Here is a 19406-nt window from a genome sequence, read left to right on the forward strand (position 1 = left end):
AGGCGGTTTCTTTGATGTAAGATTTGCGAGGTCACGTACTGTAGTTCGTCTATGTCTGATATCTTTTATAATTAAGAGTGATGTTATCTTTAGTGTTGGCAAAGACAACATACTCGACTCTAAGTACTTGCGGTTATCTAAGGTTTGCTCAAGCGGGAATGATTGCCGATGGAGTCGCCTTTGTTGGATGCGTTTGATTACCTTTATTTTCCCCCATTTTTCATTATCCTGATTGTAAACGGTGATCATGGGACGTGCATCAAATTAATTCGAGATGGCAAACCACTAGTCCTGCATGCATGCGTCCCGTTGCTATGTGGCTAAACGCAGTCAAGTTGGCTATGCAGCGACTCGATCTATAACACAGATCATTGGTTGCAGTTGGCCATTACCGGATATTCGATTACCGTGCCTCATTGTTAACCCTCGCTCCATGCATATCGCTGTTCTGAATGCATGCAAGACATTGTAAGTCATCATTATGACATCTGTCGGAATGTGTCGCCACGTGTCCGTGTATAGGAAGACATGATGTCGGTCTGCTCGCTATGCTTCCCCGCTGAATTGATCAGTGTCTTGTACAACAGGCTATAAACTAAGGAGCTATTGTGTAGACGTATCCCATCAGGTGGTCGCTCTCACAAACGAAAGGCAATATGCAATTCCGTTATGATTGCGAGCGGTGCGTTGGGATACCAGTGGCGATGGTATGTCCGCTCTCGTAGGTATACATTATGCGAAATTGATGGCTCCTCTCGGCTATGGTTTTACGTACGTGTATATGATGCAAGGAAGGGCCACGTTTTGTTTTTGAGGAGTAAATTACCGTCCACGGCACATGGAAACCCACCACCGCTTTGTTCTTCTCAAGCACCTGGAGAGCATCTCCCGACACATCGACCCGGCGAAGGTTGCGGCCTCTCTCGCCGATGACCATGGGGTCCTGCCCGCCATTCTCCGGGAGGACGTTGCCAGGCAACCGTCTCCCAGGCAGCAAGCGTTCCGCCTGGTGGAGCTGGTGGTGTCGTGCGGGCCGCAAGCTTTCGAAGCGCTCTGCAGCGCTCTGACTACTCAGGGCCAAGAGAAATTAGTTCAGACCATCCGACAGGCGGAGAACGACACAAGAGTGGCAGATCCAGCCGTCCTGAGACAGCTTCGGAAAGGTAACCAAAGATTAATTTCTTTATTGAACCATACATTCATGCATGCTCATCTCTTTTTATCGATGATTTGGTCTCAAAGTGTGAAACATGACAAGCCAGATAAATTGAGTTGTAGTCTGTGTAGTAATGCGTTGAGCTGTGCCGATATGTGTTGAGCTGCGCCGATAATGTGTTAACTCGGGTAAGTATGATTGTTTCAGCTGCTTTAGGCACAACGTCAATAGTTGTATCGACATCGAATTTCGTGTTTTTCCTACTTTTTTTTTGGGGGGGGGGGGGAGGGGGGAGGGGGAAGGAAATGCTCTTCGAGGACTGACCGACTTCAAAAAATTCTCTTTCGAATATACGTGATGCTTTATAGATGTTTATTAGATATAGTTTCCTTGTGTTTCATCGAACAGCTAATATGAGAAAAAAAAGGCATGATTTTTGCAAAAATACCTTACCCTATAACCAACCACTCAACTTAAATCAAATCATATCAATCCTAAAAATGGACAACTGAAATCACTAGGTTTGCTTCAAAAGATTTTTTAGACCAAACAAGATGGAAAATGTTATTTTTTACAAGTGTCCGGCCGATCGATAAAATCTTGATTTCAAAAAATCGTCAATTTCTCAGATTTAATACCAATAGTTTTGTTACGATGACACAAACAATATATAATTTGATACATAAGACTCTAGACGAACTGAAAATTACGTATTATCAAAAGCCAAAACCAATTCGATCAAGAAAAGAGCATGCACCAATAACAAGACAACAGAGAAGAGTATTTTGCTCAAGTAATAGGTTTTCAGCAAACCATGTGTTTACGGCAATTTTATTACAGACGTGTAATCAACAATTCACTAGGATATCATTTCCAGTAAGTTCCTTTAGTATTATAAAAGTCCTGAGTTTGTACTGAATTTATTACCTCCCTTCTTTCTTGCATTAGACCTCTCATAACCACCACTGGAAAACTGATTAAATATCATTTACAGTTCATTTGCCTGTTGGCGTATACCGACAAAGTTATTAGCCAGGTAGTGGGTGAAACTGTCCTGAGATAAATCATTATTTTTCTGAATGGGTTTCTCTTCAAGTGAAACGGCTTTCTGTTTGAAAAAGAAAATCTATATCCCGGACAAAAGTTCCCGAGTATAATAATACCTGTGTTCAGTCGCTGGTTGGATAATCCAAATTTTATTGTCAAAATCATTCCAGCACACCATCTATGGATGCTAATCTAACGGAGCTTTCGCATCATGTCGTCTATGTCTATGGCAAAACGTAAAAGTTGCTTTAAGTTTAAGATCCCTCTCACTGTTTACAAGTATCTTAACTCTGAATTATCTCCCTCCAAGACGTCTACGACCTAAGAACTCTAAGAAATCTAAGATCTATCCAAAGTCGAGGGCTAACACCAAGATACGATGAGAAATGTTCAGTTGTATCGCATAGCTTTTACGCATGTAATGCCCCACTCTCCATCCAGCAAGCAACACCTATGAAAGCAAGCTGCAAGAAGTCCCCGAAAGAGAGAGAAAAAAAATGCATAATATACATATACAAATCTGTATTGTATCTGTCAATTACATGCACTCAAAGTTTATTTCGCTGTTTTTTATTTGATTATTATCATTAGATAAAGCTCTCTCTCTCTCTCTCTCTCATTGGTTCACGTTTCCACCGATTAATGTTCGCCGAATTCAGAGAGATATAGATATTATACCGTTTGCCAAGAAATCATCACCACCTTTATAGTCAACGATAGTGCGTCCAGATAACATTTGCCTTAGCACACTCTATAAGCATATTGTCACGGCCGACTGCTAAAGGTAAATCCGCGTGATATCATCTCGATCGTCACCAAAGATGAAACAGAGTAAAGATTATATTGGTTAAAGATTCAAGATTAGAATTTATTTCATATCTAAAGTAGATATGAAATCATATTTAAACAAAGACTTGAATGAAGAAGAAGAATTTTAATTTTGTAAGGTTATTTTTGTAGGAGTACTTCTTGTCCAGGTCTTCTATTATTAGTGCTAGTACTAGCAGTAGTAGCAGCTATAGTAGTCGATAATCCCATGTGTTAGAATGATTCCTCTTATTCATGCAGGGAAGGCTGTTCAAAAATAGATCTTAAACACTTGATTTGTGTACGCCGGAATTCAGATCAGTGGCATATCCATCAATCTGAAATTTTTAGTTGCAATAAATCGTACTTTCGTGGTTCCTGCCATACTTCACAGGATTATCTATTGTCCGACATTTATAGCGCTGTCTGAGGTTTCGTCTGAAATGTGAGTTAATTTGACACGTGTTCAATGAGTTCAAATTAGATTGGTCTGCCTGTTGACATCTAGTGATTTGTCTCCTGGTGTATGTCGCATCGATCATTTCATGAAAGCCATCCGACGTTTACTCCCATGCAGATGATATGATTGATAGATACAAGCAAAGTCAGGTGTTTTGTTTTTTGTTTGTTTGTTTGTTTGTTTTTTGCTGCGGCCATCCCACAAGTTCGACACCCATGAGCATTAAACGGCCCACGAGTAACGCAGACACCGAGTAAAACAGGTAAATAATGCCCAAGAGCTCGACACTATTTAAGTAAATTAAGCCCCGTGGTGCAATGGTGAGCTCGTGGACCTTTTTTTTTCCTGCTTTTTGCATTTAGTCGGGAGCTCGTGGGAGTTTTTTTTTTTTTTTTTTTTTGCCTGGTGTTGAGCTCGCGGGTCTTTCATCTGCCTCATTTTTATCTCGTAGATGTTATAGTTAACGGGCCTAGTTTAGTCGATGTCGAGTTTGTGGGCCTTGTGCCTATAGCTCGTGGGCTGTATGACTCGTGAGCTGCATATGTCGTGGGCTGTATGACTCGTGGGCAGTATGACTCGTTGACTGTATATCTCGTTGGTGTCGAGCTCTTGACGTGCCCCTGTTTGTCACTAGGAGAGACTCTGGCTTTGTTGATTTTACAGGTTGGCAGTGTGCCAAATTCTTTCTTCGATGTGTAATGTCATTTTTCGTAACAAATTCGATTATTAGGTAAACCAACACGGAGTATAATCACTAATTTATATCAAACGAAAAAAGACACCAAAATAGCAGAATATAATATATAAGTTTGTTTTTGCTGGAAATTTAAAAGAATACGTATACCTAGTATATACCTACGACCAAGATCACTTTAGTGTCAGACTGTGCAGAAACATTATGAATGTAAATCCGGGTCCTTGTGTATTGATGGATAGCTATACAGTATTTCATCACCGAAAGTTTTATTCGTGATAGACTCGATATGTTTCATGAACCTAATGGCGGAGGTGCTCATTAAATTAAACACACTTCGCTGACTCCATTACCATAATGATATATTTACCTCCGATGATTAAAATGAAGATGTTAGCTCATCAAAGCATCCTCGTAGTCACTAAAGTACATGGTATCTAAACCGGATCCCTCTTCTACCCATCCTCCACTACTGCCCTATCTTGTTCGTACTCTTCTTCTGCCTTCCACTGCCTGTTCGTCCTCCTCGTTCTTCCCCCATCCTCCTAACCTCCTCCTCCTCCCAATCCTTGCCCTCGTCCTTGTCCTCCTCTTCCTCATCCTCATCCTCTTCTTCCTCTTCCAGCTGCTCATCCTCCTCTTTCTCATCCTCATCCTCTTCTTCCTCCAGCTCCCCATCCTCCTCTTTCTCATCCTTATCCTCTTCTTCCTCTTCCAGCTCCTCATCTACCTCTTTCTCATCCTCATCCTCTTCTTCCTCCAGCTCCCCGTCCTCCTCTTCCTCATCCTCATCCTCTCTTCCTCTTCCAGCTCCTCATCCTCCTCTTTCTCATCCTCATCCTCTTCTTCCCCTTCCAGCTCCCCATCCTCCTCTTTCTCATCCTCATCCTCTTCTTCCCCTTCCAGCTCCTCATCCTCCTCTTTCTCATCCTCATCCTCTTCTTCCCCTTCCAGCTCCCCATCCTCCTCTTCCTCATCCTCATCCTCTTCTTCCTCTTCCAGCTCCTCCTCCTCTTTCTCATCCTCATCCTCTTCTTCCTCTTCCAGCTCCTCATCCTCCTCTTTCTCATCCTCATCCTCTTCTTCCTCCAGCTCCCCATCCTCCTCTTTCTCATCCTCATCCTCTTCTTCCCCTTCCAGCTCCCCATCCTCCTCTTTCTCATCCTCATCCTCTTCTTCCCCTTCCAGCTCCCCATCCTCCTCTTCCTCATCCTCATCCTCTTCTTCCTCTTCCAGCTCCTCCTCCTCTTTCTCATCCTCATCCTCTTCTTCCTCTTCCAGCTCCTCATCCTCCTCTTTCTCATCCTCATCCTCTTCTTCCTCCAGCTCCCCATCCTCCTCTTTCTCATCCTCATCCTCTTCTTCCCCTTCCAGCTCCCCATCCTCCTCTTCCTCATCCTCATCCTCTTCTTCCTCTTCCAGCTGCTCATCCTCCTCTTTCTCATCCTCATCCTCTTCTTCCTCCAGCTCCCCATCCTCCTCTTTCTCATCCTTATCCTCTTCTTCCTCTTCCAGCTCCTCATCTACCTCTTTCTCATCCTCATCCTCTTCTTCCTCCAGCTCCCCATCCTCCTCTTCCTCATCCTCATCCTCTCTTCCTCTTCCAGCTCCTCATCCTCCTCTTTCTCATCCTCATCCTCTTCTTCCTCCAGCTCCCCATCCTCCTCTTTCTCATGCTCATCCTCTTCTTCCTCCAGCTCCTCATCCTCCTCTCTCTCATCCTCATCCTCTTCTTCCTCCAGCTCCTCATCTTCCTCTTTCTCATCCTCATCCTCCTCTTTATCTCCATCTCTTCCTAGTTCCTCTACCTTCTCCTCTTCCTCCCGCAAACAACCTCAAATTGGCAACACGGATGTAGAATTTAATAATAGAAACATAACGTTGCCATGGCAATCAAAGCCACAATGACAACGTATCGACAGTTGCTGTTTTTTTTTTTTCATGACTGTTGTATGTTGATGTGAGAGACCAAATGTTTTACGCTAATTAAGTGGGACGCGCCAGATCGCATATACAGCTGGCAATCTCGGGTCTTGCAAACTTTTATCAGTAGCGGCGCAGTCTTTTTTTAAAATCATCTGATAATATGCGCTATAGGATATGAAAAAATTAAGAATAAATGAATGAATGGAAAATAATGCTAATGAAAAAAAAAATGAATGCAAAAAGTATAATGCTTATCATACACACGCATACAGATACAGATCGATCAAGAATAGGCCTATAACTTGTTGATGTGCCAATAGTAGCGTTGTCACCCTGGCAACGGCTAAGCCTGAATTAAATTGGGTCAGGGATGAGATTGCAAGAAGAATTATCAACAATTATAGGCTTTCAATAATAAGGTTCTCTTTCACACCTTTCGAAATCAAATTTATCGCGATTGTTATCAACGGAGGTGAGAATATCTTCCGCTCAGTTTAACTCAGCACACATGGAATCTTTGCTTTCTACAAAACCCGATAATTTGTGGTGAGTGATGAGTTGATTAAATTTTCGCACGACGGTCTAAGGTTGATTTTTCCCGCAATGAAGTTCCTATGAAGATCAGTCTCTATAGAGTTAGTTGAGCGGAATAAATAAGTGAACAGAAACCACATCGATATAGAGCTGTGATAATGGGCGTTGAAAAAAAGAAGGTCCTCTTATAAATTGCCGAACTATTTTCATGCTTTCCCATTCAGCCGTTTACCGACGCGGAATAATAATCTCGAACTTATTGCATCCGGAATTCGAAAAGTTGCAAACTGACACTCTCCCTGCAATATCGCGAGCAAAAGTAAGCTTATAATATCTCCACTTTGTAAACCATGTCATCCAAGTCTGTTAGTTAGCGCACCGTAGGCCTACACCGCGAAAGTAACTTGACAGTAAAGGCAGGATCCCACGGGATTTCCAATGAGGATGATAGCAGTCTTTTTTTAAGCTTTGGAAAGGTGCCAGCGTTGTTAGGGAAGGGATTATGCACGAATGCACCCTTCCACACACACTCATACCCGTATACTTTTGTCCATACAGATAGAGAACAAAAAATCTTAACATACACATAACGGCTATACTTACGCAATACTGTTGTACACACCACACACGTATAAATAAATGAACATATATATATATATATATATATATATATATATATATATATATATATATATATGTGTGTGTGTGTGTGTGTGTGTGTGTGTACATACATGTTTATACACAGTATGTCAAAAAAATTACAATCACATTTTTGCTTTGATGACTTCAATATGATTGAAATGTCAGGAATTTTCAAGGTGTTCAAATATAACATCTTAGCTGTTGCAGAATATCCCATTCAATTTGGTTAAGTGGTCACAGAGTAATGTGGATCGTTGTAAAGCATGTCATGGGTCTGACTCTTCGACGTTTAGCACTTGGATGCTCTTGGAACTGCACATTATATATGTGCAATGAACCTAATGGACAGAACTGTAAGATGTAAATGTAATAAGTTATGGTTTCATACGTACCCTGAAACTGTATATTTGGATTGATTCACTATTTTTAAAGTTATCATTGCGGAGGGTCCCGTTGTAATTTTTTTGGGACGCATGGTGTATATAACGCCAAAGTGAATGTGAATGTGTGCGTTTATGACACTGCCTGTTGCTTTAAAAAAAAAGAAGGATGGTAGCTGTCTTAATTAAGTCCTTCAGAGTCCTTGATGCCGATGTCGTAGAGGATTTTGTTGCCAACATCATGAAACAATGGATATCATTCTCTTTTCAAGCCCCTCCCTCCCACCCCCTCTCCTAGTCTGTTTATAAGTGCTTTTAGTGAATTTTGGAAGAAAAAAAAAATCACCACTCCCGAACACATTTATCGCTGGCCTTCCTCCCCTATATGTTATTACGGAATGGTGTGATTAAAAGAGTAATCAATTTCAGGCCCATGCGCTGCGAAAGCTCCCCCGATGCCGCCATGGCCGTTCCAGGCGAAGTGGCACAAGCTCAGGGTTGCAACTGTTTCAAAAAGTCTGAGTGCAAAATAAAGAAGATTATTTGAATCTTTCGAAAGCTTAATAGCATCAAGCTAATTCCATCTGTTAATTAGGTACCTATCATGCGTGGCAAAAGTGAATGAGATCTACTGGCAGCACTGTAACCCTGATGGGCATAATCGTTATTTTTTTCTGGTTTTATACCGATGTATTTTCAGATACGTTCTGCAGTTATTTCAATATGTTTATGTTAACAACGATGATGTGATACATAATGACAAAATAATCATGTGATAGAAAAAAGCAATTAATCAGTATTATGCTATGTTTATTCGATGCAAAGCCTTCTTTGATAACTTGATTTTAATAATTATGCTTAAAACATTGAAGGTCAAGTTCAAGTTCAAGTTCAAGTTCAATCATAGTTTATTTCCAATCAAAGAAAATCAAAACGTAATGCAAAGTATACATATCATAAAATGATATTGTCTACACTTTTACAAAAGGTTCATGTAATATACGAAATAAATTATATACATCAACATATGTACAATAATCAGAAGGAACGATGCGTATACATGTATACTTCGCGAGCTTTCAGAAAATAACTTCAATTTTGGAAAATAGCGATCCACAAAAAAGCTAAGCTTGTAGGACGTGGATCCCTAGATAATTGATGAGTAAGCAGTATATCATTCAAGTTTGTTTTATTATTTTCTTACAGCATTTATATTAAATATAGATTACTTAAGTCGTTTGTAAAAATATAGCTATACGCTGGCTTCGACAATAATAGGAAATAAGTATCAATGCTAATGCCCAGACGGTGTTCACTGAACTGGTGTACCGGGAAAATATAAGAAGGACGACACACTCGTACATAAGAAGGACGACACACTCGTACAGACAGGTCAAACTATAATAGGCCATTTGTTGAAGCGAAAGTGGTCCCAAGAGTACACAAGTATAATTATGTGTGGAAGATTTGAAAAAAAAAATGAATGTAATCGTGATAATGATTTACCACTTTGCATAATTTCGCGAGAAACTGCATAGTTATGTAATGGATGCGTATTAAAGTTATTATCAAAAAGTTATTATAGGTTTTCCCGGCCAATTTCGCACTTTTGTCAGTCAATTTGATAAAAGGTTCATTCAATTTAGCGAAAATCCTCGTCACTGCACATTCTGTCATTCAAAATTGCAACTTGTTCGTTCAATTTAGCATTTCGGTCAATGAAATTCGCACATATGCCTTTCGAATTCGTAAAACGGGCATTCAAATTGGCACGTGCTCTTCAGTCATTCAAATTCGCCAGCACTGGCGGAAAATGGTATTTCAGTCATTCAATTTCGCGTATGGGCAGTCAAATTCCAAATATGTTCATTCAAATTGGCGTAATGTTATTTTTATTTTGAAAAGGTGAGAACCGTGATTTATGCGTATTTAAATGTGAATTTTTGTTTCATCCACACACTGTTAAGTATATAGTAAAGGTATCTTTGACCCTAAATAACTCAAATTTGTTGTTCTGTAACGCCCCTCTTCTTCCATTATCAGAACTATACATGCCATGCTTGCACCAGTACCATAGATTCACTTCACTTTCTTATGTCCAGTCATGGCAGCACGAGTTAGATACAGGCGTATCTCTCAAGAAAACAGGGAAAGAATCATAGAAGCATTTGAGGGTAATAACCTTGACAAATTGATGGCTAGAGCTGATCCAAGAACTTTTATTTATTCCTAATGATAATTAACGCAATCTAGCACCCACCAAATGAAAATAATGAAACATGCAGATGAAAGAAATAATCATGTAAATTGAAACCTCCTTCTCCCAATTATTGACAAAACAAACTTAAGATCAATGTATCTGTGAATGAAATAATGCTATCGAACATTATAAACACATACACTTATTTTGAAAGTACTGTTACAAAGGTGATATCAGAATAAAAGCATAAACGTGTCTGCTAAATTGACTGCAGTAAATGCGAAATTGGATGCCCAAGAATGAATTCGAATGAACGAGCGCAGCGTTTACGTGATCACGTGACTATATCGTGCTAAATTGAATGAACGATTTGCGAAATGGTGCTTGTCTTACGAATTTGAACCGAAAAAGTGCTGATTCGAATGATGTAAAAGGTAATTTGAATGCTCCAAAATGAATTTGAATGAAAAGATTATAAAATTGAAATACCGAACATGCCGTCTAGGCTAAATTGTGCTAAATTGAATGCAGCAATTAGGAATTGGACTGAAAAAAGTGCGAAATTGGCCGGGAAAACCTATATTAAAGTTATTATTGAAAACTGCGAATAAAGTGTATTGGTGGAGTGTGCATATTGCTGGGAATTTTTACTCAGCCGAGTAATTTTGCCAGTGTTCTGAGAGAAGAAAATATGAGAAAGCACAGTCATCTTGACATTCAAATTAATCCTTAATCGTCGTATTTCAACATTGAACAAAAATATTCTTCTTAATTTGGGTCTTAAAAGAAAGCAGAAGAATTCCATACATCAGAACCACTCTGGAATGACATATTTTGATAGTCACGTTGATTCTCAGTTATCATGCTTATAGCAACATGCATAAAATGAGTAATCAAATCTGAAAATCAGAGAAAATTTACTTTTATCGGAAAACATTTTTATGCTTCATTTATTGGTTTATTATGAATATCATACCTTTGCTTGAAATTGGTAGAATTGCAGGAGTTTTACAGAGTCAAAGATTAAAATTATCACACACAAACACACACACATACGCTAAGCACAAACAAGCAAAAAACACCAGATACTAACTTGACAAAATCGACTTTTCATCTATAATAATGTAAAGAAACCTGAATAATACATTCAATGAACTTTTGCATGTAAATGGAGGTGTATAAGAAGAAAAGAAACATGTACCATGGCAATGTACAACAATGCTTAGACCTAATTGAATAATACGACAAGCTCTATGTTGTCTTTTCTTTTTCCACTTTGAAAACTGAATACCCGTACATTTTACGCATAGATGACCAATAGATAGTGTATGAATATCACAAATTAAATGTTATCTTGATTGATTTTGCATTTAACTCCAGTTTTGATGAAAGTGAAAGGCTTCATATAACATGTAACCTATAGAAATCTCTCTCATCTATTATCATTTCGCGATTGGTCATAATCATATATTTCTACGCAGAGTTTTATGACATTGTCAATATTTTTTTTAAGATAAAGAAAATAAATGTGTACTATTTTAAGCCTGATTTTGTATTGCTGTATATCTCTTGTATGTCTATCATGTTTATGTATCTATGTTATACGTGTGCTTTGTATGTGTATAACGTATCGATGTAACCGGGTATGCATGCAAACAAAACAAATTTCCAGAAACAGACAATAAAATCGAATTGAATTGAATTGAATTGAATTGAATTGAATTTGCTTTTTACGCAACGCTTCTTGCCAACACTGAATGACTCGATTCATAAATAGCACTTGTCTCGCGCCCTTGCTCTTTGTAAATTGAATTTTGCGGAGAAACGGCGGAATAAAGCTCATCTGAATTTTGGGGCATCACCGCTCATCGCTCACATTGATAGCGCATTGACAATAATACAGGTCACGTGATCAAACGACCTCGATAACAGGCTGTGGCTTTCATTTCTCATGAGGATGCATGCAGTCAGGGTTATGCTACTTCATCACAGTGTTGAATGATGTAGATATACATAATGAGACATGACTGTGACCTATGGTGAATGGGTCTTTTGGGTCACGTGACCGTGCAATTATCTACCTCATCGCGCACTCAGTAAAATGTGGTCGTGCATTATACAACCAATCGATCGCTGTCGCACTTGAACTCGTTGATGTTTATTCGGGTTATATGAGACCCGTTACGCAGCCAACAAGAGCGCTTCGTCCACGGGTTTTCACTGTTCCATGTGCACATTACTGCGGTGATATAATGTACAGGCCTATTGTTGCATTGTAGCGTGGAGAGAGAGAGAGAGAGAGAGGGGGGGGGGGAGAGAGAAGGCAGGAGAGAGAGTGTGTGTTGTGTGTATGTGTGTGTGTGTATGTGTGTGCGCGCGCGAGGAAAGGCATGTACTAAGTATGTGTTTTAAGCAGAGAGTTGCTCTACTGAATAGTTTTCTCTTGTTTGCAACTGCATCCTTGATGGAGGTCAATTAAATATCTGTCGAATAGCCTCTTAATGTAAGTCTGTACCCTCCCTCTCTCCCTCTCTCTCTCTCTCTCTCTATGTATGTATATATACATATATATACACATATATATGTGATAAAAACCTAAAATGGCATTAGACTAAAAATGTTTTATCCTGGCGAGGAAAGCGCATGATATAGAAACAACACACCAAAAAGATATATACACCTTATATATGTATATATATATATATATATATACCTACTTTTCTAGGTCCAAACATGTTGCGAATTCACGTATTTGCTCCAATATAACGAAGAATCAAGAAATAAACTAGTAATAATAATCCTAGTAGTAATTCTACTTTTCTAGTATATATATATATACACACACACATATATATATATACATATATATACCTTGTATATATATATATATATATATATATATATATATATATATATATATATATATCATTAGTATAATTGTGTATACGTATAGGATCTATGTTATACATTGGCAGTTTTTATGCAATACACTTGCCTCCTAATATTGTGTCAAACATTGAGAGGCAATGTCAGGTGCTGTTAGTGGTAATCATACGACGAAAAACTATTATCCCATCGAGTTTCGCATGATGTGGACCTTCGATCTAAATGTTTGCACCTTCACATTGCGTTTTATCTTTATCAACTCGGAATTAATATTTTGTTTTCTAGCATGAAATGTTTGTGAGGACTATAATTAAATAGTATCCATAAAGATTGGTCGCTGACTGGTGATTACTATATGAAATAACGGGACCCATGCAGCCAGGACCTAAGTCGTTGTTATATTGCACCTCGACCGTCAGGTGTTTACAATGCAAGAATTTGACAAGCTTCCGCCGCGGCTAGAATGAAATGCTGTTCATCCATTTACACCATTATAGTCTAACATAGATGACCTTGTTTATTGTTATACCATAACACCTGAAAGTTTCTCACGGGAGTTGTATTTTCCCCTCAAAGTAAACAATAACATTCTTTTTTAATAATCTCTCGGGGAAAAATATAATTTCCGCGGTGATGTCAAATGTTATATAAATTACACCTCTAAAAATGCAATAGCTTATGTGTATACCGTTTAATCCAGTGTAATATAAAAAAAAAAAAAAAAAAAAACGGGACCGGGACAGAAATTTAGCATTTTCGACACGTGTGATTACGGCCACCCCCATTGTTCGACCCATAATCATGATTCATAATTACAGTATGAAGCTTCATCCATAAACGTTTGAATACCAGATTCATGGAAGCCATCGCTGAACCGGAAATACACCGGTTCAAATTCAGTTCGGAGTTTATCTTCTGAAGACCTGGGCCCGTTTCATAAAACTTGTTGTGAATAACAAGCTACGATAGTTGATTGAATGAATGGTTTATTGATCATCAAACTTTGCAGCCGAATGGCTGAATTGCGTCTGATTTACAGGGATAAAAATACAGTGAGACAAAATAAATTACATGTACAAAACACAAACAAAATGCAATCATTACAACATAGTTGTTACAAGCTACTGAAATCCTTGCATCTGATCGGCTGAGAGCAAATTTGTCATCGAAATGGGGCAGTTGTTACTGATAACAAGTTTCATGAAATGGAACCTTGATCATCAAGCTATACCATCCGACTGTGGATTACCAACTATATTTCAAAACTTAGAATCCCATTCGCATGCATTATTTTGAATATGTCAGGCTAGTCTTGTTCAAGCGTCCTACTTGTCATGAACAATTAAGGCGGTAGTTTGACTCAGACGGCAACGCATCTACCTCCCAATTTAAATAACTCGGATTCGATTCCCGAGTTTAGCTGAACTGTTATAATGTTGTGTGCAATCATACCGTGCGTCCTCTCCAGTATCGACTCGTACGTGGCAAACCACTCTGTCCCAGATAAGTCATAAAATGGAGACTCCGTCTCCGTGTGTGCCAGAGTCACAACTCATGCACGTGAAAGATCCCGCTTCGTTCATCCATCGAAAAGAGCAAGGTGCACAACCTGGTGAAATAGTCCACCCCAAGTACACACAACTTGACCCCACAGAGGACCAGCCAGTGCAGCTGAATTTGGACTATCCAGCCATCTTCTCAGATGGAAAATGAAACAGACACGTCAACAAGCAAGTAAACAAACAAACAAACAAAGAAACAAACAAACAACCCCTGTCACCAATTAGATGTGGATGGGATCTAAATTATTATTTCTTTGTCAGTAAACCGGTCTACTGAATGACAGATTTCAATTTTCGAATTTATGTCAGAAGGGATTATTTATGAAAACCCATGATCTCTTTGGGAAGTGACATGAATTCTAACTTTCCAAAAATCTAGCTCGTGGAAAATATGTATAAAATGATCCTGATTAAACGTTTTCTTAAAACAATTGCCGCCATCATTATTTTGATAAAATTTCGTGGAAATACAGTACTTTCGCGAAAAGAGGATTATCATTTAAACAAAAAAAAAAACCTTTTAAAAATGCAAATATGATTATCAGCATAACAAGATCGTCGTCAGCCCATAACCCATTTGTTGCTTACTGTCTTTTTTCCAATTGAATATGTCTTTGAAAATAGATATTCCGAATTCCCTCATATCGATATTAAATTGATATTCAAAGAATGACCCCGTAAATCGCAGAAGAAAAAAAAAAACATTGAGCAAATGAAGCTGTTAAATTATTAGTCATTCTTGCCAGGGGGTGAAAAAAGTAAGGACGGATGGACTGTGGGAAAGTGAAATGATACGACATTTGAGAAAAGGAGAAGGAGAAAGAGAGAGAGAGAGAGAGAGAGAGAGAGAGGGAGAGAGAAGGGGGAGTGAGAAGGGGGGGGGGGGGGTAAGGAAGAGAACGGGACGGGTGATTTGAGTGGAACGAGGACATCAAAAAAAAAAAAATGAAAGGGATGCAATGGTTCGTAGGTGTCGTCCGAGAAGTCAGCGTAGCCCGTGTTTCAAGTTTGAAATATTCATTCGATTCCATTCAATTCAATTATTCAGTTTAATTATTTCTTTATTCCAAAACATGGTCAGTGGTGTGTCCCAGAGCTTATCAATTGCTATGGTAACATTGTCATAATTCTATTCACAATTAGCTGTATAGGGATTGCAGTGACTAAATACTAAGATATATAAAATGTGAACGATAATTATGATAAGATTGTTTCTTGACTAAACCGTCTAGAGATATGGTTTATTGACAAAAACAGTGATATCTCCTTTAATATATTTTAAGCTTTAAACATTGCGAAATTTTTATATGATCGGATTTTTGTGATACAACTGACCTACACATACAACATATGCATCAAATGTTTTTGTTTGTTTGATAGATACTTTATTTTCTGCAAATCAGTATACATAAGTTACATAATCATGAACATGTGGAAAACATACAAAGCAAATTTAAAACAGAGTTGTTTGACTTGCATAAACAACGATATAAAAGGAAATTAAAGATACAATATACAGTATGCATGTCTATGCAGCAGGGATTACAATAACAATTGTCGTTAAGAAGCGATTTGGCAGAGGGCCGCCATTGTAAGCATTGCTTGAAAGGATGGCCGGCCCGAGGAAAAGGTAGGCACGTACTAGATTCGTAACAATACAAATTCTGCTGCGAAGATTGCAGGGGAAAATAAAGTTAAATGTGTGATGGTGGTGAATGTGCGTGCAAGTGCAAGTGCTTGAAAGTGCACAAGGGCAGATAGGCTGGAATTTAGAATAATAGAATTGGTTTTCTGAAAGAGGGAACGATATGCGATGTGATAACTATAGAACATATTTAAAATCAGTGCTTCCAATGGTAAACGGTACCTTTATAAGACTTGTGTAATATACTAGTATCTTATTGAAACTTCTATTTTCAGGAAAATGCAAAAGCCTCCATTAGGTGACAAAAATTAATGTTTGCTGCATCTACGCAGGACATAATTATTTGATACATACCTTGTGTGCGTGCATGGCGTTTGTGTATGTGACTACGTGTGTGGGCGGGCTTGTGTGTGTGTGTAAGTACACCACATGCAACGTTTACAGGCTATCATGACAGACTGAACATTGCTTTTGAATATTTGATGAACTTATTGATACTGGTATAACCGTTTCTGTCAAAGTAATTTTTTTAAAAAGCCACACAATACATAGCGATATATTTGAGAATGGTTAGCACTGGTCATTAAACATGTTAAAAGTTATTCGAGCCTCATGTCCACACAAACGTGTCGCGACTTACCTTGACGTTTATCACGGAACCTTTCAACAATTTTATTCGATTTTAGTGGGGTTTGTTTCTCACGTTTCACTGCAAATTGCAAACAGTGAGGGTAAACGAATGCAACTTTTCCTCCTCACGTTCAGTGTTTGAGTCTCGTCGAGACTATTTGACTTGTTCCCATGGCAACGGTATACCATTGTTCAGAACTTTGCATGCAGTCTTTGTTTGTTTGTTTAATAGATACTTTATTTTCTGCAAATCAACAGATCAATCAGCAAATCAATATACATAAGGCACATGATCATGAATATGTGGAAAATATACAAAATAGATTCAAAACAGAGTCGTTTGACTTGCGTAAACAAAGATATAAAAGGTAATTAATGATACAATATACAGTATGCATGTCTATGCAGCGGGGATTACAACAATTATAATTATGGAGCGATAATGCAGAGGGCCGCCATTGTAAGCATAGCTTGAAAAGATGGCCGGCCAGAGGAAAAGGTAGGGGAGTGTACTGGTAATACTACAATACAATACAGATTCTGCTGCGAAGATAGCAGGGGAAAAACGTGATGGTGGTGGATGTGCGTGCAAGTGCTAGAAAGTGCAGAAGGGCAGATATGCTGGAATGTAGAATAATCGAATTGGTTTTTGCTGAAAAAGGGAACGGTATGCGATGTTGCTATTTGGGAGACCAACATTAATCATATAAATTATTTGTTTTTAATTTGTATTTGAAGTATACTGTAATAAAATGTGCTTCTTTAAGTTTGCTTTAAATGAAAACAAGGAGGCACATTGTTTCAACTCCTCAGGAAGAGTGTTCCATGTATCCGGACCGTGATGTCTAATCGATTTTTGAGCAAGTAAAAGCTTTGGATTAGTTAAATGAAAATCATGGGAACGACGGGTTGGGTATGAATGAATATGGTCATTGGTTACTAAGGCATTATGAAAAAATGGTAATAAATTTCGAGTGTGTTTATACATAAATATAGCAGTTAGATATATATGTATGTCATGGGCTTTTAAAGTTTTTAGGCGATGAAATATAGGATCGGTGTGAGCCAAAAAATTTGAGTGTGTGCATATACGAAGAGCCTTTTTCTGAAGAATAAAAATTGTATTCAATTTACTTTTGCTACAGTTGCCCCATACAATATTGCAATACATTACATATGGTAAAAATAAAGTGTTATATAACATTATTAAAGTTTGATCATTAATCAAATACTTTATTCTCCTTAAAACACCAGTTGTTTTAGATATTGCTGTAGTAATATTCTGCGCATGAGTATTCCAAGTTAAATTGCTATCTAGGGTCACTCCTAGAAACTTGGTTGAGTGTTTCTCAGCAATGTTTATACCATCAATATAAATACTTTTGGGAAGGGTGGGTTGGGATTGAAGAGTATGAAAATATATAAAACATGTCTTATCAATATTCAATGAAAGCTTGTTACTTCTAAACCATTTCGAAATATTACCTAATTCCATATTAAGTGTATCAATCAGTGTTGCAATATCCTTATGAGAATAAAAAACGTTAGTGTCGTCTGCAAATAAGATGAAGTTCAAACGAGGGGAGCAATTGGTGATGTCATTAATGTAAATCAAAAAAAGTAGGGGACCGAGGATAGATCCCTGAGGGACACCACATGACACGTTAGAATATAATGAGTGACTAGATTTAAATGCAACATATTGTTTGCGATGACTTAGATAACTTCTGAACCATGACAAAGTAATCCCTCTCACGCCATAATTCTGTAATTTTCCAAGTAAAATGTCATGATCAATAGTGTCAAATGCCTTACTAAGATCCATAAAAACTCCAATTATATGTTCTTTTTTACTAAGCGCATCAATAATATTATCGACAGATTTGATTATAGCATAATCGGTAGAAAATCCTTTCCTAAAACCAAACTGATTCGTATTCAATATATCATTTCCAATCATAAACGAGTAAAGACGCTTGTAAACTACTTTTTCTAAGATTTTCGATAGAACAGGCAACAATGAGATGGGTCTATAATTTTTCACCATTAATGGATTTTCTCTTTTATAGATGGGGATAACTTTGGCGATTTTAAAAGAGTCTGGAAACTTGCCATTAAGTAGGGATAGATTGAATATATGGGTGAGAGGGGCTGCTAGGGGGTAAATTATCTTTTTCAATAAATTCACCCTCAAATTATCGGGCCCACAGGATTTACTACATTTCAAAAGTCGAACAATATCAATAATTTCAGATTCATTAATTGGAGTAAAAAACAAAGAATTTTGATTATTTTCAGATAAATATTCTTTATAATTTTTTATATCATTTATGGGAATAGATGCTGCTAAAGAAGGACCAACATTAACAAAAAAATTATTAAAAATATTTGCAATTTGGTCAGGATTAGTGATAACATTATCATTATGAGTAATACTATCAGGACATTCCATAGGTTTCTTCTTAAGTATTTCATTAACAGTCCGCCAAAGAGCACTTTTATCATCCTTATTAGATTCGAGTTTATTTGAAATATATGATTTACGTGAAACTCGAATTAAAGTAGTTAATTTATTTCTATATGTTTTATACCTTTTCACATTTTCAGGAGTGGGTTTTCTCAGAGATATCTTATAAAGACGGTTTCGAGTAAGAATGGCATGTATAAGACCTTGAGTAATCCAGGGTTGCCGGGCTCTTTTCCTTCCATTTCTCTTTGTAGTTAAAGGAATATGTTTGTCATAATAATCTAATAATTTTTGTAAAAAAATTTCATAAGAAGAATCAACGTCTTGGAGTTCAAAGACGTCATCCCATTGTTCTTCAAATAAATCTTGA

At 37.8% G+C, this 19406-nt stretch overlaps 1 protein-coding gene across 1 annotated transcript in view; it reads left to right on the top strand.

Moving 5' to 3' along the window:
- The first annotated feature begins 838 nt into the window (after positions 1–838).
- The window catches only part of LOC140236435 (uncharacterized), a 33196-nt gene continuing 14628 nt past the window's right edge, over positions 839–19406 (top strand). The window contains exon 1 of the mRNA XM_072316358.1: positions 839–1163. Within this exon, the coding sequence (XP_072172459.1) occupies positions 839–1163 (325 nt within the window). The remainder of the gene's footprint in view (positions 1164–19406) is intronic.

This window comes from Diadema setosum, chromosome 13 (genome assembly GCF_964275005.1).
Source record: "Diadema setosum chromosome 13, eeDiaSeto1, whole genome shotgun sequence".
NCBI lineage: Eukaryota > Metazoa > Echinodermata > Echinoidea > Diadematoida > Diadematidae > Diadema > Diadema setosum.